The sequence below is a fragment of the Mobula birostris genome, chromosome 29, assembly GCF_030028105.1.
Source record: "Mobula birostris isolate sMobBir1 chromosome 29, sMobBir1.hap1, whole genome shotgun sequence".
NCBI classification, from domain to species: domain Eukaryota; kingdom Metazoa; phylum Chordata; class Chondrichthyes; order Myliobatiformes; family Myliobatidae; genus Mobula; species Mobula birostris.
In genome coordinates, this window is record NC_092398.1 from 22,043,954 (window position 1) to 22,063,397 (window position 19,444).

The 19,444-nt window shown below is 55.1% G+C and overlaps 2 protein-coding genes across 2 annotated transcripts in view; one reads left to right on the forward strand and one right to left on the reverse strand.

Annotated features, from left to right (window-relative positions):
* The window catches only part of LOC140189923 (uncharacterized), a 94,720-nt gene that overhangs the window by 56,345 nt on the left and 18,931 nt on the right, over positions 1-19,444 (reverse strand).
* Positions 5,034-18,633, forward strand: LOC140190015 (metalloproteinase inhibitor 4-like). Its single transcript, XM_072246407.1, has 6 exons — positions 5,034-5,297; positions 10,094-10,282; positions 11,419-11,501; positions 13,319-13,436; positions 14,910-15,034; positions 17,327-18,633. The coding sequence occupies exons 2-6, from the start codon at positions 10,159-10,161 to the stop codon at positions 17,522-17,524; spliced, it is 648 nt and encodes a 215-aa protein (XP_072102508.1). The 5' UTR covers positions 5,034-5,297; positions 10,094-10,158; the 3' UTR covers positions 17,525-18,633.

Consider the following 19,444-nt stretch of genomic DNA (forward strand, 5'->3'; position numbering starts at 1 on the left):
ATTGCCATGCTGTGGGAGGGGCGCTGACAGGGAGTGCCACACTGGGGGAGGGGCAGTGAGGAGGGGGCAGCGTGCTGTGAGATGGGTGCTGAGGGGGCGCTGCCCTGTGAGAGGGGCTGGTGAGAAGGGAGTGCTGCTCTGTGGAAGGGGCAGTGAGGAGGGAACGCCGCTCTGTGGGAGGGGCGGTGAGGAGGGGGTGCCATGCCGTGGGAGGGGCGGTGAGGAGGGAGTTTACATTGGAGAACCAGTTTGCAGACATCTTTTCATTTACACCTCTTTACCCCACACCATGAGCTCACTGCTTGCCAATAATTGCCCCCTCTCTTCTGCCTCATGCCCTCTATTGCCCCTAGGCCCAACCCATTGACACAATTACAAAGGAGGTGCGTTAGTGCCTTTACTTTCTGAGTGTGTTCGGCTTGTCACCAAACACACTAACAAACTTCTACAGAACGTTGAAAGTGTCCGTTCGGTTCTTGAGCCAATCACCGTAACCCTCGTCACTGCCTCAGTACGGCAACTCTGCACCATGACTGACCATTTGCACAACATACAAAAAATGCTGGAGGAACTCGACAGGCCAGGCAGCATCTCAGTCCCTCCAGCATTGTGTGTGTGTGTGTGTGTGTGTGTGTGCGTGTGTGTGTGTGCGTGTGTGTGTGCGTGTGTGCGTGTGTGTGTGTGTGCGTGTGTGCGTGCGTGCGTGTGTGTGTGCGTGTGCGTGTGCGTGTGCGTGTGTGTGTGTGTGTGCGTGTGCGTGTGTGTGTGTGTGTGTGTGTGTGCGTGTGTGTGTGTGTGTGCGTGTGTGTGTGTGTGTGTGTGTGTGTGTGTGCGTGTGTGTGTGTGTGTGTGCGTGTGTGTGTGTGTGTGTGTGTGTGTGTGTGTGCGTGTGTGTGTGTGTGTGCGTTGCTTGGATTTCCAGCATCTGCAGAGTTTCTCTTGCTGGTGAATGGGCCCTTTTGTACTTCTGGTCCAACTGCGTTCCCTTCTGCTGAGAATCACGTGTCATTGAACGGGTCACAGAACGTTACAACATAGTTCAGTTGGCCACCTTCCTGTGAATGCCCTGCACCTGTGACACAGCTGCAAGTAAGATTTGCATCGTACCTGTGCACACGACAAGCTCAACGCTGAACCAGAATCAGGTTTTTATCACTGACGTATGTCGTGAAAGCCTGAAGGAGCAGCACCTCACATTTCCACATCAATTTCTCCTTCTGGTTAAAATAAAAATTCCCATCCCCCCTCCCATCCTCTTCTATTCCCCACTCTTGCCTCTTCCCACCCGCCTATCACCTCCCCCTGGGTCCCCTCCTGCTTCCCTTTCCACTCTCCTCTCCTATCAGATTCCCTCCTCTCCAGCCCTTGACCTTTCCCACCCGCTGGGCTTCACCCATCGCCTTCCAGCGAGCCCCCATCCCTTCCCGCTCCACCATCTTTTTTTAATTCTGGCATCTTCCCCCTTTCCTTTCCGGTCCCGAGGAAGGGTCTCGGCCCGGAGCGACGACTGTTTATTCATTTCCATCGACGCGGCCTGACCTGCTGAGTTCCTCTGACAACAGCATTAAGGCGCAATACCCGTTATAACAACTATAAACTACAATAAGAAATATAATTTTATAAAATTAAATTAAATTAGCAGTGCAAAAAGAGAGCAAAAAAAAAATTGAGGTGGTGTTCATGGTTTTGTTGTCTATCATTATCCAGCATTTTCTCCCCCTCCCCAATCTCCGAAAAGAACTTCGAATGCTGGAGGTCAGTGTCAAATATAGATTGGGTGACTTTAAAAAAGCAAACATGAGGAAATCTGCAGATGCTGGAATTTCAAGCAAAACACATAAAAATGCTGGTGAACGCAGCAGGCCAAGCAGCATCTCTAGGAAGAGGTACAGTCGAAGTTTCGGGCCGAGACCCTTCGTCAGGACAGACAAAGGGTCTTGGCCCGAAACGTCAACTGTACCTCTTCCTAGAGATGCTCCCTTTCCTGCTGCGTTCACCAGCATTTTTATGTATGTTGCTTGTGTGTCTTTACTTAGTTTATTCAGAGATTCAGCACGGTAACGAGCCTGCGTTGCCCAATTACACCCACGTGACCTAGTAACCCGTCCATCTCTGGACTGTGAGAGGTCACAGGCAGAAGGTACAAGCTCCTCACAGCCAATGATGAGAATCGAACCCGGGTTACGCTACCGTGCTGGGTTGACACTTCCCAGGTGAACTGAGGAATAGTGAAAAGTTTTCATTTGCGCGCCAAGTTATTCCGTACAGAAGATCGCCGAGGTGGTGAAAAGGGAAATCAGAATTTGCAAAAGTAAGGGGCGGGGGTGGGGGTGGCCTGGATGCGTCTCTACTTCCTTAGAGGTTTGCAAAGATTTGCATGTCATCTAAAACTCCGAGAAGCTTCTCAAAATGTGTGGTGGAGAGTGCGTTGACTGACTGCATCACAGCCTGGTATGGAAAAGGTAGTGGATATGGTCCAGTCCATCATGGATCAAGTCATCCCCACCATTGAGCAGATCTACACAGGAAAGTAGCATCCATCGTTAGATACCCCCACTACACAGGCCATCAGGAAGGAGGTACAGGAGCCTCAGGACTCACACCACCAGGTTCAGGAACAGTTACTAACCCTCAACCATCAGGCTCTTGAACCAGAGGAGATAACTTCACCCAACCATGGGTGCTGGTGTGGAGGGCTATGAACGACATGAAGGAAATCTGGAAGTCGAACCTGACCAGAGGGCTTAAAAAGAGGATTTTCATGGCAGTCATAGAGTCCATTCTCATGTACGGATGCGAGACGTAGACACTCAGCAAGACGATGCGGAAGTCTCTAGATGATTGCTATACACAAATGCTCCGGATGGCTCCTGACGTGAGTTGGCAACAGCACGTGACGAACGTTGAGCTCTATAACAACCTACCGATGCTCACCACTTAAATCGAGGCGAGAAGACTGCAACTAGCGGGGCACTGTCTACGCCACCCCGAGCTACCTGCCAGCCTAGTCATCATGTGGGAGCCCAAGCACGGGAGGATGAACCCTGGGCGCCCTCCCAAGACTATGGTCAACACGCTCCTAGAAGACAGCGGTGCGGCTAATGTAGATGAACTGAACACACTGATGAGGGAGATGGAGACGTGGAGAGTCCGTCATCGTGCCCGACGCCGGCCCCCGAGCCCTGAGTCGATGTAATAGTAGTAACCATGGGCGCCACAGTAGCACAGCGGCTGGCGTGACACAATGACAGATCGGGGCGTTCCGGGGTTCGGAGTTCAATTCCAGCGCCGTTCTGTAAGGGGCCTCTGTACGTCCTCCCCGTGGAATGCGTGGGTTTCCTCCGGGTGCTCCGGTTTCCTCCAACAGTCCAAAGATGGACCGGGGTAGGTTAATTGGGCATTGTAAAGTGTCCCGTGATTGGGTTAGGGTTAACCGAGATTGTCGGGGGTTGCCGGGGCGACGAGAGTCAAAGGGTCAGAAGGGCCTACTCCACACCGTATCTCTAAATAAAGTTCACCGAACTGTTCCCACAACCAATGGACTCACTGCCAAGGACTCTTCATGTCATGTTCAATATTTATTGCTTATTATTCACCATTATTTTTTGTCTTTTTTGTATTTGCATAATTTGTTATCTTTTGCACCCTGATGGTGCGGTCTTTTATTGATTCTATTATGGTTATTGGGTTTATTGAGTATGCCCGCAAGAAGTCGAACTTCAGAGTTGAACACGGTGACCTATCTGCACTTTGACAATAAATTTACTTTGCCGTTTGAAGAATGTGGTTGAGGTCCTTAATGAGTATTTTACATCAGTATTTGCCAAGGAGAAGGATGTGGAGGACAGGAAGATCAGTACTGAGCACATCAATGTCCTAGGGCACCTCAAGGTGAAGTGTCGGTCTCTTAAAGAGCACCAATTTGGCCGGGTCCCCAGGGTCCGATGGGGTATACCCCAGGTTATTGAGAGGGGCAGGTAAACAGGCTGCCGGGGCCTTGACCAATGGTGTTGGCAGAAGGGATTAGTGCAGTTGGCCATTTGACTACTGGTCTAATTGGTTTGGCACAACATTGTGGGCCGAAGGGCCGGTTCCCGCAGAATAAAGTGTTATAGTCACGGAGAGAGCGCAGTGCAGGTCGAGAATTAAGTTGCAACATGATAACGAGGAGGACTGCAAGGTCAGGAGGCCATCTTATCGTAGGGGTGTAGCTGATACTGTACCGGAGGGGTAGAAGCTGCCCCTGAGCCTGGTGGGACGGGATTTCAGGCTCTGCCTGTTGGGAGGGGGGAGAAGGGAGAATGTCTGGGGTGGGTGGGGTCTTTGACTGTGCTGAGGAACTGTTCACAGAGTCCCCGGAGGCGAGGCTGGTCTCGGTGATGTGCCGAGCTGTGCCTGCGGCTCTCCGCCCTCTCTCGCGGCCACGGGCCGAGCGGCTGCTGAGCTGAGCCGCGATGCTTTCTACGGTGAGGCAGCATTCATCCAACCCTGATCCTCACCCTTACATGAACCCCAAATCGACACTCGTTTTGTGCCGTGCTGTAGGACGTGGGCGATCACGGTCTTCCCACGGCCAGGATTGTTCTGGGCAAATTTTCCTACAGGAGTGGTTTGCCATCGCCTTCTTCTGGGCAGTGTCTTTACAAGATGGGTGAACCCCTCCCTCCCAGCCGTTATCAATACTCGTCACAGATACAGATCTTGGTGAGTGTGTGCAGATGTGGATAGAGGCCACGGTGTGTGTGTGGTGGAATGTGCATAGAGGTCCCGGCGTGACTAAGCCTCCCTATTTTATAACTTGCAATTCTGCGAATTGACTTTTGATAATGCACCCCCTGAGCGGTGTGGGCAAGTGCTGTTCGGGCGAACGGAGAGGAAGGGGTTACGTCGGCGTTGTTTCACATCTGCCCCAAGGCAGGAATGCTTGCTGAAACTCTGCCAAGTGGATGGAAGGCAGATGCTGGTCTGTCAATCTCCCACCTCCTCCTGGCTGCCGCCCGGCTAATCCGCACCCCCCACCATCCCCACCTTGTAGCATCTCCCCACCCTCGCTGCCCAGTGCCCTGTCCCGCGGAGGATGGAGCGCTCGGCCGGCAAACTGGCTTCACTTTGACGGCCCCAAAAGAAAGAAGAGGAGGAGCAATGGTTTCCTCAGGCTAACCACAGACCGATCAAAACAACCTCCCCACTCACAAGCAGGAAGCTGCCAGACGTGGGGAGGGGGGTGGGGTCACGGTTGATGCTGGGTTTATAAGGGCCCAGTGTTTCGGCAGCAAGAATCGCAGGCTCCAGCTTTGGTAAGGGTGTAAGGACTGTCTTTCTGTGGTGTTGGCACTGACTGACTGACAGAGTCTGTCTGTCTGTGTGCATGTGAGTGAGTGAGTGAGTGTGTGTCTGTGTCTGTGTGTGTGTGTGTGTGTTTGTATTGATTGTGTGTGTCTGCCTCCCTTGTAGAAAAGCAGGCCTAACAGCCAGCTGAGTTGGGAGGTGGAATCTCTGCTTTTGGATCAGGTGGAGAGAGTGGGACAGTGGGATTAGTTTGGGGACTGACACAGGACTGTGGGGAGAGAGTGGGACAGTGGGATTAGTTTGGGGACTGACACGGGACTGTGGGGAGAGAGTGGGACAGTGGGATTAGTTTGGGGACTGACACGGGACTGTGGGGAGAGAGTGGGACAGTGGGATTAGTTTGGGGACAGACACAGGGCTGTGGGGAGAGAGTGGGACAGTGGGATTAGTTTGGGGACTGACACAGGGCTGTGGGGAGAGAGTGGGACAGTGGGATTAGTTTGGGGACTGACACAGGATTGTGGGGAGAGAGTGGGACAGTGGGATTAGTTTGGGGACTGACAGGGCTGTGGGGAGAGAGTGGGACAGTGGGATTAGTTTGGGGACTGACACAGGACTGAGGGGAGAGAGCGGGACAGTGGGATTAGTTTGGGGACTGACACAGGATTGTGGGGAGAGAGTGGGACAGTGGGATTAGTTTGGGGACTGACAGGGCTGTGGGGAGAGAGTGGGACAGTGGGATTAGTTTGGGGACTGACACAGGACTGTGGGGAGAGAGTGGGACAGTGGGATTAGTTTGGGGACTGACAGGGCTGTGGGGAGAGAGTGGGACAGTGGGATTAGTTTGGGGACTGACACAGGACTGTGGAGTGGGACAGTGGGATTAGTTTGGGGACTGACACAGGGCTGTGGGGAGAGAGTGGGACAGTGGGATTAGTTTGGGGACTGACACAGGGCTGTGGGGAGAGAGTGGGACAGTGGGATTAGTTTGGGGACTGACACAGGACTGTGGGGAGAGAGTGGGACAGTGGGATTAGTTTGGGGACTGACAGGGCTGTGGGGAGAGAGTGGGACAGTGGGATTAGTTTGGGGACTGACACAGGGCTGTGGGGAGAGAGTGGGACAGTGGGATTAGTTTGGGGACTGACACAGGACTGTGGGGAGAGAGTGGGACAGTGGGATTAGTTTGGGGACTGACAGGGCTGTGGGGAGAGAGTGGGACAGTGGGATTAGTTTGGGGACTGACACAGGACTGTGGGGAGAGAGTGGGACAGTGGGATTAGTTTGGGGACTGACACGGGACTGTGGGGAGAGAGTGGGACAGTGGGATTAGTTTGGGGACTGACACAGGACTGTGGGGAGAGAGTGGGACAGTGGGATTAGTTTGGGGACTGACACAGGGCTGTGGGGAGAGAGTGGGACAGTGGGATTAGTTTGGGGACTGACACAGGACTGTGGGGAGAGAGTGGGACAGTGGGATTAGTTTGGGGACTGACAGGGCTGTGGGGAGAGAGTGGGACAGTGGGATTAGTTTGAGGACTGACACAGGACTGTGGGGAGAGAGTGGGACAGTGGGATTAGTTTGGGGACTGACACAGGGCTGTGGGGAGAGAGTAGGACAGTGGGATTAGTTTGGGGACTGACACAGGATAGTGGGGAGAGAGTGGGACAGTGGATTAGTTTGGGGACTGACAGGGCTGTGGGGAGAGAGTGGGACAGTGGGATTAGTTTGGGGACTGACACAGGACTGTGGGGAGAGAGTGGGACAGTGGGATTAGTTTGGGGACTGACACAGGACTGTGGGGAGAGAGTGGGACAGTGGGATTAGTTTGGGGACTGACAGGGCTGTGGGGAGAGAGTGGGACAGTGGGATTAGTTTGGGGACTGACACAGGACTGTGGGGAGAGAGTGGGACAGTGGGATTAGTTTGGGGACTGACAGGGCTGTGGGGAGAGAGTGGGACAGTGGGATTAGTTTGGGGACTGACACAGGACTGTGGGGAGAGAGTGGGACAGTGGGATTAGTTTGGGGACTGACACAGGACTGTGGGGAGAGAGTGGGACAGTGGGATTAGTTTGGGGACTGACAGGGCTGTGGGGAGAGAGTGGGACAGTGGGATTAGTTTGGGGATTAACACAGGACTGTGGGGAGAGAGTGGGACAGTGGGATTAGTTTGGGGACTGACAGGGCTGTGGGGAGAGAGTGGGACAGTGGGATTAGTTTGGGGACTGACACAGGACTGTGGGGAGAGAGTGGGAAAGTGGGACTAGTTTGGGGACTGACAGGGCTGTGGGGAGAGAGTGGGACAGTGGGATTAGTTTGGGGACTGACACAGGGCTGTGGGGAGAGAGTGGGACAGTGGGATTAGTTTGGGGACTGACACAGGACTGTGGGGAGAGAGTGGGACAGTGGGATTAGTTTGGGGACTGACAGGGCTGTGGGGAGAGAGTGGGACAGTGAGATTAGTTTGGGGACTGACACAGGACTGTGGGGAGAGAGTGGGGCAGTGGGATTAGTTTGGGGACTGACACGGGACTGTGGGGAGAGAGTGGGACAGTGGGATTAGTTTGGGGACTGACACGGGACTGTGGGGAGAGAGTGGGACAGTGGGATTATTTTGGGGACTGACACAGGACTGTGGGGAGAGAGTGGGACAGTGGGATTAGTTTGGGTACTGACACAGGGCTGTGGGGAGAGAGTGGGACAGTGGGATTAGTTTGGGGACTGACACAGGACTGTGGGGAGAGAGTGGGACAGTGGGATTAGTTTGGGGACTGACAGGGCTGTGGGGAGAGAGTGGGACAGTGGGATTAGTTTGGGGACTGACACAGGACTGTGGGGAGAGAGTGGGACAGTGGGATTAGTTTGGGGACTGACACAGGACTGTGGGGAGAGAGTGGGACAGTGGGATTAGTTTGGGGACTGACAGGGCTGTGGGGAGAGAGTGGGACAGTGGGATTAGTTTGGGGACTGACACAGGGCTGTGGGGAGAGAGTGGGACAGTGGGATTAGTTTGGGGACTGACACAGGACTGTGGGGAGAGAGTGGGACAGTGGGATTAGTTTGGGGACTGACAGGGCTGTGGGGAGAGAGTGGGACAGTGAGATTAGTTTGGGGACTGACACAGGACTGTGGGGAGAGAGTGGGGCAGTGGGATTAGTTTGGGGACTGACACGGGACTGTGGGGAGAGAGTGGGACAGTGGGATTAGTTTGGGGACTGACACAGGACTGTGGGGAGAGAGTGGGACAGTGGGATTAGTTTGGGTACTGACACAGGGCTGTGGGGAGAGAGTGGGACAGTGGGATTAGTTTGGGGACTGACACAGGACTGTGGGGAGAGAGTGGGACAGTGGGATTAGTTTGGGGACTGACAGGGCTGTGGGGAGAGAGTGGGACAGTGGGATTAGTTTGAGGACTGACACAGGACTGTGGGGAGAGAGTGGGACAGTGGGATTAGTTTGGGGACTGACACAGGGCTGTGGGGAGAGAGTAGGACAGTGGGATTAGTTTGGGGACTGACACAGGATAGTGGGGAGAGAGTGGGACAGTGGATTAGTTTGGGGACTGACAGGGCTGTGGGGAGAGAGTGGGACAGTGGGATTAGTTTGGGGACTGACACAGGACTGTGGGGAGAGAGTGGGACAGTGGGATTAGTTTGGGGACTGACACAGGACTGTGGGGAGAGAGTGGGACAGTGGGATTAGTTTGGGGACTGACAGGGCTGTGGGGAGAGAGTGGGACAGTGGGATTAGTTTGGGGACTGACACAGGACTGTGGGGAGAGAGTGGGACAGTGGGATTAGTTTGGGGACTGACAGGGCTGTGGGGAGAGAGTGGGACAGTGGGATTAGTTTGGGGACTGACACAGGACTGTGGGGAGAGAGTGGGACAGTGGGATTAGTTTGGGGACTGACACAGGACTGTGGGGAGAGAGTGGGACAGTGGGATTAGTTTGGGGACTGACACAGGACTGTGGGGAGAGAGTGGGACAGTGGGATTAGTTTGGGGACTGACACAGGACTGTGGGGAGAGAGTGGGACAGTGGGATTAGTTTGGGGACTGACACAGGGCTGTGGGGAGACAACGGGGTAGTGGGATTTTGTGGGGTGACTCTCGTTCCCACTGCCTGTATTCCTTCTCTTCCCAATACAACCTCTTTCACTCTCCGTCTTGCTCTCTCTCCCTCCCCCACTGAGCTGAGGGCAGGGTGGAAAGGTCAGAGGTGAAAGTGAACCACCACAGGTGTCCAGCTTAGCCCGAGGCAGTCAGAGAGCGAGAGAGAGAGAGAGAGAGAGAGAGAGAGAGAGCGAGAGAGAGAGAGAGAGAGAGAGAGAGAGAGAGAGAAAGAGAGGTGGGGGGGAAGAGAATAGGTGTAGAAGGAGTGAGAGAGGAGATATAAGGAGGGAGGGAAGGAGCAAAAAGGGGAGCAGAGATGTGGGGACAGAGAGAAATGGAAAGTGGGAGAAAGAAGAGGGAGTAAGAAGGGAAAGGAGGAAAAAACATAGAGCACTCGAGTATGGGGAGAGAGGGATTGGAGTTAGGGGACTGAGAAATTCAGGGCTAGAGTTTGGGCATGGAGGAATCGAGAAAGTGCAATAGAACTAGAGAGGCAGTAGGAACAGGAGAGATGATGGTAGAGTGAGCAAGGCTGGGTTGGGTGAGTGGATACACAGTCTACAGAGGAAAGCGTGGCTGGTGTACGTGTTTGGTTCCAAGTCGGTGTCTGTCTGTCTCACTCAGTCTCTCTCTTTCTCTCCGTGCCCCAGACTTTCTCATACCTACTCTCTCTGTTCGTCCCTCCCAGGTCTCCCACTGGAACCCATCCCAGCCGCGGCCTCCGAAGTTCTTTCCTGCGACAGAGTGGACAAGATGGGGCGGGGACTCCTCGTGGTACTGGCCGCTGTCCTGGGCAGCCTGTGGGACAGGTCGCTGGTCGAAGCTTGCAGCTGCGGACCCGCTCACCCCCAGCAACACCTCTGCGTCTCTGACGTGGGTGAGTGATAGAGACTGAGATTGTGGATGGGAAGGGGTGGGTTCCATTGGGAGTGGGAACGGTGGGAGTGAATGTGAAGATTTGGGGTCCCTTTGGGAGTGTGGATGGTGGGAGTGAATGGGAAGGTGTGGGGTCCCATTGGGAGTGTGGACGGTGGGAGTGAGGGGGGAGGGGTGGGGTCCCATTGGGAGTGTGGTTGGTGGGAGTGAATGTGAACATTTGGGGTCCCTTTGGGAGTGTGGATGGTGGGAGTGAATGGGAAGGTGTGGGGTCCCATTGGGAGTGTGGACGGTGGGAGTGAGGGGGGAGGGGTGGGGTCCCATTGGGAGTGTGGTTGGTGGGAGTGAATGTGAACATTTGGGGTCCCTTTGGGAGTGTGGATGGTGGGAGTGAATGGGAAGCGGGGGGGATCCATAGGATTTATATTCCCCCTGCCTCACTCCCGATCAGGACAGTGTCAGACTACCCAGGGATACAGTCTGCAGATGCCGGGGAGTGGTTTAATCTCCCTCCTCCCTCGGATGATGAGGTCAGGCCTCTGAGAGAAGGGCAGGTCCTGAAGAAAAGTTGATTGCAGCCCTGGTTCTGCGGCGGGGAGGAGAAGTCAAACCACAAGCTGTTTAAGTTAGACGTGACTAGGGATGGACCAGCTGTCTCTGCCCTCAATGGGGAGAGGGTAAACACAGCGTCATCTGCTCCTGATGGAGGGAAGAAGGCTGATAATGCTAGAAACATCCAGAGAGAGAGAGAGAGACAGACAGACAGACAGAGAGAAAGACAGTAGAGAGTCAGAGGGAGACAGAGAGAGAGACAGACACACACACACACACACACACAAGGGGAGGGAGAGACAGACAGACAGACACATACAAACAGACAGAAGGGAGGAATAGACAAAAACAGAGACAGAGACACACATACAGAGACAGAGTGAGAGAGTAAGAGGGAGACAGTGAGAGGGAGACAGAGAGACACACACACACACACACACACAGATGGAGAGAGAGAGACAGACACATACAAACAGACAGAAGGGAGGGATAGACAGAGACAGAGGTGAGAGGGAGGGAGGGAGACAGAGACTCCTGAGGCATCCCGTGCACCAAACGACTAACCCTCGGCCCGTCTCGTTACAGTTGTCAAGGGGAAGGTGGTCTCCTTGGAGGTGATCAACGAGGACAACGCTTGGTGGATCCGATACGACCTCCAGCAGCAGGAGGTGCGCCTCACTGTGGACTCTTTCTGTGCCTGAGGAAGGAGGGACCAATTGGCCCTCCCCTTGTGTAATGCCCCCCCGTGACCCTTGAGATGTCTCTGGAGCCATTCCATCTCTAAGCCACCCCGTCTCTGCAAACCCTTTCAGAGCTACACCCCTCCCAGACTCAGTGATCCCCTCCCTCCCTGTCTCTGTAACCTTCTCTCTCTCCTCTGCCCCTCCCTGTCTCCGTGACCCCACTCCCTCCTTGTTTCTGCAACCCTCTCCCTCCGCTATGCCCCTCCCTGTCTCCGTGACCCCACTCCCTCCTTGTTTCTGTAACCCTCTCCCTCCGCTATGCCCCTCCCTGTCTCCGTGACCCCACTCCCACCTTGTTTCTGTAACCCTCTCCCTCCGCTATGCCCCTCCCTGTCTCCGTGACCCCACTCCCTCCTTGTTTCTGTAACCCTCTCCCTCCGCTATGCCCCTCCCTGTCTCCATGACCCCACTCCCTCCTTGTTTCTGTAACCCTCTCCCTCCGCTATGCCCGTCCCTGTCTCCGTGACCCCACTCCCTCCCCATCTCTGTAACCCTCTCCCTCCGCTATGCCCCTCCCTGTCTCCATGACCCCACTCCCTCCTTGTTTCTGTAACCCTCTCCCTCCGCTATGCCCCTCCCTGTCTCCGTGACCCCACTCCCTCCTTGTTTCTGCAACCCTCTCCCTCCGCTATGCCCCTCCCTGTCTCCGTGACCCCACTCCCTCCCCATCTCTGTAACCCTCTCCCTCCGCTATGCCCCTCCCTGTCTCCGTGACCCCACTCCCTCCTTGTTTCTGTAACCCTCTCCCTCCGCTATGCCCCTCCGTCTCCATGACCCCACTCCCTCCTTGTTTCTGTAACCCTCTCCCTCCGCTATGCCCCTCCCTGTCTCCGTGACCCCACTCCCTCCTTGTTTCTGCAACCCTCTCCCTCCGCTATGCCCCTCCCTGTCTCCGTGACCCCACTCCCTCCCCATCTCTGTAACCCTCTCCCTCCGCTATGCCCCTCCCTGTCTCCGTGACCCCACTCCCTCCTTGTTTCTGTAACCCTCTCCCTCCGCTATGCCCCTCCCTGTCTCCGTGACCCCACTCCCTCCTTGTTTCTGTAACCCTCTCCCTCCGCTATGCCCCTCCCTGTCTCCGTGACCCCACTCCCTCCTTGTTTCTGTAACCCTCTCCCTCCGCTATGCCCCTTCCTGTCTCCATGACCCCACTCCCTCCTTGTTTCTGTAACCCTCTCCCTCCGCTATGCCCGTCCCTGTCTCCGTGACCCCACTCCCTCCCCATCTCTGTAACCCTCTCCCTCCGCTATGCCCCTCCGTCTCCATGACCCCACTCCCTCCTTGTTTCTGTAACCCTCTCTCTCCACTATGCCCCTCCCTGTCTCTGTGACCCCACTCCCTCCCCATCTCTGTAACCCTCTGCCTCCCCTATGCCCCTCACTGACTCCGTGACCCCAATCCCTCCCCTAAGCCCCTCCCTGACTCCATGACCCCAATCCCTCCCCTGAGCCCCTCCCTGAGTCCATGACCCCAATCCCTCCCCTATGCCTCCCATCTCCATGACCCCATTCCCTCCCTGTCTAACTGTCTCCCTCCCCTACACACCTCCTCTTCTCTGTGACTCCCTTCCTCACCTACACCCCTCTCCCTCCCCATCTCCATGACCCAACTCCCTCCCGTACACCCCTCTCCCTTCGTTTCTCCACGAACCCTCTCCCAGTGATCTCCCCCAGGCTGCGTCCAGGCTGAAGTAGGCCGCACTGCCTCTAACGGGATTTTGGGGGTTCTCTCCTCTGCTGTAGGTGTTCAAGGGGCTCGAGAAGATGGATCCAGTTCAATATGTCTACACTCCCTACACAGACTACCTCTGTGGACTGGTCATTCAGCCAGAGAACTTCAACGAGGATTACCTTCTGTCAGGTACAAACCGTGAGGCATCAGGCCTGTTGTGTATTTAAAGTTTCAGTCGCGTAATGTAAATGCATTGTAGATCAAGCCACCTTGTTTGTTTAAATAATTCTACGTAAGAATACGCGAATTGCGGTGGTGTCATGACGTATGTGCGATACGTGCGTGCTTTGCTTAAGCGCAAAGGTAGACTTGCATCTCTTGGGCTCCCGCCTTTTTCTCCAAATTAGTTTTATGTCTTGGAGTTACAAAACGTAATGAGGCCTATGCTTCTGCCTGTCCGCCGATCCGTCACTGGGCAGTGTGCGGTCAAGAGCGGGAGGGAGGCCTCCGGGTCACAGTGCCATTGGAGGGCAATGAGCAGGAAGCGTTGCTTTGCTGGCGGGAGCTCAGACCTCGGGCTGTTCTCCAGGGGAGCACAGTGCCGTCGGAGGGACAATGGGGAGGGTGCACGGAGGACTGTATTACGGGAGGGGTGTCGAGGACGGGGCCACCACCCCACCCCCCTCCACCACTGAAGGAAAGGCTGTGAGGAGATCTGGTGCCTCAGGTCTCAAAGACCTGGGCTTAATCCACCCTCCATATCCCTCTAACCCTTTCTGATCCGCATACCTGTCCAAGGGTCTTTTAAATTCTGTTCATGCGCTTGCCTCAACCATTTCCTCTGGCAGCTTATTCCGTATACAGACCACCCTCTAGGTGATAAAATGACCCTTCAGGTCCCCTTTAAATCTCTTCCCTCTCACCTTAAACCTGTGCCCTCTGGTTCTTGATTCCCCAACCCTGGGGAAAAAGACTGTATGTACTCATCCTATCTGTGCTGTCGTGATTTTGTACACCTCTATAAGGTCACCCCCTCAGTCTCCTGTGCTCCAAAGATTAAAGTCGCAACCTGCCCGAATTCGCTCCATAACTCAGTCCCTCGAGTCTCGGTAAATCTCCTCTGCACTCTTTCCAGCTCAATGGCATCTTTCCTACAGCAGGACGACCAGAACTGAGCACAGTACTCCAAATGCATCGTACTGTCCCAGCTCCTGCACTCAGTGCCCTGACCGATGAAAGCCAGCGTGCCAAATGCCTTCTTCACCACCTCCTTCAGGGTGCCATATACCTGTACCCCTGAGTCTCTCCGTTCCACATCACCTCCCCTCTCACGTGTCCTCTAGTTTCTGTGTCCTCTGCTGGCTTTCGAGCATCTTATCCTGTGGCTAGGTTGGGGAGATGGAAATCTGTTTCGATATCTCCTTCCGCTGGGAAGATAAGTACTCTGAATGCACACCCCTTTATGGGGAGCTTGCAGGCAGGAGGTCAACTCTGCAGCGATGGAGAGTTTACAGGGGGAGATTGCCAGTGGGCAGAGGGGGGTGTTTGGTAGGAGGGGGAACTGGCGAGGGGAGCTGTGTGGAATCTACCCTCAGGCGCATGCAATAACACCATCCCACTCTGCTTGCCTCCTGCTGGACTCTGCCCTCCTCTTCCCAACAGGCAACATTGACAGAGATGGGAGGTTCTACGTCACCCTCTGTGGGTTCAACAAGCCGTGGGCAGAAGTCACGGCAGCACAGCGAATAGGACTGAATGGGACGTATGAGGCCAGCTGTGAATGCACGGTTTGTATCAGTCACCATCGGGCTCAGACACAGAGTGAAGCTCCCTCCACACTGTCCCATCACACACTCCCCGGGTCAGACACTGAGTGAAACTCCCTCCACACCGTCCCATCACACACTCCCGGGGTCAGACACAGAGTGAATCTCCCTCCACACCGTCCCATCACACACTCCCGGGGTCAGACACAGAGTGAAACTCCCTCCACACCGTCCCATCACACACTCCCGGGGTCAGACACAGAGTGAAGCTCCCTCCACACCGTCCCATCACACACTCCCCGGGTCAGACACAGAGTGAATCTCCCTCCACACCGTCCCATCACACACTCCCCGGGTCAGACACAGAGTGAATCTCCCTCCACACCGTCCCATCACACACTCCCCGGGTCAGACACAGAGTGAAACTCCCTCCACACCGTCCCATCACACACTCCCGGGGTCAGACACAGAGTGAAGCTCCCTCCACACCGTCCCATCACACACTCCCCGGGTCAGACACAGAGTGAAGCTCCCTCCACACCGTCCCATCACACACTCCCGGGGTCAGACACAGAGTGAAGCTCCCTCCACACTGTCCCATCACACACTCCCGGGGTCAGACACAGGGTGAAACTCCCTCTGTACCGTCCCATCACACACTCCCGGGCTCAGACACTGAGTGAAACTCCCTCTGTACCGTCCCATCACACACTCCCCGGGTCAGACACAGAGTGAAACTCCCTCCACACCGTCCCATCACACACTCCCGGGGTCAGACAGAGAGTGAAACTCCCTCCACACCGTCCCATCACACACTCCCGGGGTCAGACACAGAGTGAATCTCCCTCCACACTGTCCCATCACACACTCCCGGGGTCAGACACAGAGTGAAACTCCCTCCGCACCGTCCCATCACACACTCCCGGGCTCAGACACTGAGTGAAACTCCCTCTGTACCGTCCCATCACACACTCCCCGGGTCAGACACAGAGTGAAACTCCCTCCACACCGTCCCATCACACACTCCCCGGGTCAGACACAGAGTGAAGCTCCCTCCACACCGTCCCATCACACACTCCCCGGGTCAGACACAGAGTGAAGCTCCCTCCACACCGTCCCATCACACACTCCCGGGGTCAGACACAGAGTGAAACTCCCTCCACACCGTCCCATCACACACTCCCGGGGTCAGACACAGAGTGAAACTCCCTCCACACCGTCCCATCACACACTCCCGGGGTCAGACAGAGAGTGAAACTCCCTCCACACCGTCCCATCACACACTCCCGGGGTCAGACACAGAGTGAATCTCCCTCCACACTGTCCATCACACACTCCCGGGGTCAGACACAGAGTGAAGCTCCCTCCACACCGTCCCATCACACACTCCCGGGGTCAGACACACAGTGAAGCTCCCTCCACACCGTCCCATCACACACTCCCGGGGTCAGACACACAGTGAAGCTCCCTCCACACCGTCCCATCACACACTCCCGGGGTCAGACACAGAGTGAAACTCCCTCCACACCGTCCCATCACACACTCCCGGGGTCAGACACAGAGTGAAGCTCCCTCCACACTGTCCATCACACACTCCCGGGGTCAGACACAGAGTGAAGCTCCCTCCACACCATCCCATCACACACTCCCGGGGTCAGACACAGAGTGAAACTCACTCCACACCGTCCCATCACACACTCCCGGGGTCAGACACAGAGTGAATCTCCCTCCACACCATCCCATCACACTCTCCCGGGGTCAGACACACAGTGAAACTCCCTCCACACCGTCCCATCACACACTCCCGGGGTCAGACACAGAGTGAAGCTCCCTCCACACTGTCCCATCACACACTCCCGGGGTCAGACACAGAGTGAAGCTCCTTCCACACCGTCCCATCACACACTCCCGGGGTCAGACACAGAGTGAATATCCCTCCACACCGTCCCATCACACACTCCCGGGGTCAGACACACAGTGAAGCTCCCTCCACACCGTTCCATCACACACTCCCAGGGTCAGACACACAGTGAAGCTCCCTCCACACTGTCCCATCACACACTCCCGGGGTCAGACACAGAGTGAAGCTCCCTCCACACCGTCCCATCACACACTCCTGGGGTCAGACACAGAGTGAAGCTCCCTCCACACCATCCCATCACACACTCCCGGGGTCAGACACAGAGTGAAACTCCCTCCACACCGTCCCATCACACACTCCCGGGGTCAGACACAGAGTGAAGCTCCTTCCACATCACCCCATCACACGGGATGACTCCGGCCATAACTGGAATTTTCCATCTCTTTGCACAGATCATCAACTGCCATTCCCTCCCCTGCGGCCCGACTGCGGATAACCAGTGCCTCTGGACGGATGGGCTCTTCTCCAGAGACTGGGCAGGCACCCAGGCCAAGCGGTTTGCCTGTCGGCCCCGGTCCACTGGCCTTTGCCACTGGGAGGCACTCAAGGCACGTTCCAGCAAAAAGTCTGCCAGGGCAGAAAGATATTGAAACCCGACAGCCAGATCAAGCGGGGGATTACAGGGTAACCCTCTCTGGCTTAGAGAACACCCACCCCTCTCCGGCCGGCTCAGTTTCCCGGTGACAACCCTTTTCCTGTGCCTGTTTTCAGCTTCCCCCCAACCCCCACCCCACCCCCAATCAGGTCGGGTGGAAGAACACAGTGACTGTCCGATCCTTCAGCCCCTCGTTGCTGGGCCCGTCTCGCCTATCTGCCCCCGTAGCGTGTTTCTATTGCCAGCAAACAGTTGATCTTGAACTCCTCTCCCCCCTCTCCACTGCCCACCCAGCCTGGCACCCTCTCTCACCGCCAGATCTCCTTCCCTGCATTCCCTAACCCTCTCCGCTCTCCCTCTCTCTTTCTCCCTCACTCCCTCTCTCTTGAATCTTCCTCGCCCAAATTCCCCCCTCTCCCTCTCTCTCCATCGCTCCCTCTTGTTCCACCAGTGGGCCATTCTAGATTCTGCCTCCCTCCCCCTCTCCTTCACCCTCTCTGCCTCTCCCTCTAGAACTTTCACTCACTGTCTCTCTACTTCTCCTCTGTGTGTGTCTCTCTCTCTACTTCTCCTCTGTGTGTGTGTCTCTCTCTCCTTCTCTGTGTGTGACTCTCTCTCTCTCTCTCTCTCTCTCTCTGTCTCTCCCTCTTCTACCTCCCTTTCTCTGACCCCTCTCTTTTTCTCTCCTGTCCCCCTCTCTCCTCTGTCTATTTATCTCCTTTCTTGCTCTCTCTCGGAGACACAAACACACCAATTCTCCCTAGCTGTCTCCACCTCGTTCTCTCTCTCTCTCTTTTCTTCCTCTCTCTTCCTACGTCTCCTTTCTCCCTCCTCCCCACCCCGCACTGACGCATTGCTTTCACTGAAAACTCCCCACATCAAGGAGGATACCGAGCCTCTGGCTCCTTCCTTGCAAAAGCCTTCAACAAAGTGGCTCCTATTCGAGGGAGACGTTCTCCACCCTAGTTTACTTAGAGGGAAATTGCAAGTTCTCATTCCAGACTGGTGTTTTGAGAAGAAGACTGCTTCACTGAAGGATTGCCACGTACAAAATGCATTTAAGTGTTATTTATATCATTAAAAAAATAATTTGCATAATGTAAATGACTGCTCTGGGTTATGTATCACAGAACACTACAGCACACAAACAGGCCATTCGGCCCATTCTGTCTGTGCTGACCACAATGCCGAATTAAACAAAGTCCCTTCTGTTTGCACGTGACCTGTACCCCACGGTGTCTGTCCAGCGGCTTCTTCGGCACCTCTGCCGCACCCTGAGCCGTCATGGTAGTGCAGTGGCTGGCTCAACGCTTTACACTGCAGGTGACGCAGGTTCAATTCCCATCGCTGCCCGTGACGAGCTTGTACGTTCTCCCCCCGTCAGCGCGTGGGTTTCCTCCGGCTGTCCGAAGACGTACCGGTTGGCAGGTTAATCGGTCATTGTAAATTGTCCAGTGATCACACTAGGGTTAAATCGGGATTGCTAGGCGGCGCGGCTCGAAGGGATGAAAGGGCCTGTTCTGCGCTGTATCACAATAAGTAAATAAATTAATTAATAAAAATCTGGCACCACCACCACCCCTGGCAGCACATTCCGGCCCACCCTCCCCAGCTCTCTCTGTGTAATAAAAGGCCTCACACATCTCCCTTCAACTTCTCCCCCTCTCGCCTGAAATGTATGACCTCCGGTATTTGATATTTATACCCTGGGTAAACGGGGCCAAAATTCGCTGAAAGTGGCTTTTCAGGTAGATTGGGTCATAATAAAGCTTTTGGCATCTTGGCTTTCACAGATTCCAAGTACTGTACAGGAGTTGGGATGCTGTGTTGAAGTTGTGTCAGACATTGGTGAGGCCTAATTTGGAGTATCGTGTGCAGTTCTGGTCCCTTACCTATGAGGAAGATGTTAATAGGA

What these genes read in the sequence shown, in the direction of transcription:
- LOC140190015 (XM_072246407.1), top strand. Translation starts at nt 10,159, where the DNA reads ATGGGGCGGGGACTCCTCGTGGTACTGGCCGCTGTCCTGGGCAGCCTG. An exon ending in CCTCTGCGTCTCTGACGTGG is followed by an intron (nt 10,283 to 11,418) that starts GTGAGTGATAGA and finishes GTCTCGTTACAG; the next exon opens with TTGTCAAGGGGAAGGTGGTC. An exon ending in ACGACCTCCAGCAGCAGGAG is followed by an intron (nt 11,502 to 13,318) that starts GTGCGCCTCACT and finishes CCTCTGCTGTAG; the next exon opens with GTGTTCAAGGGGCTCGAGAA.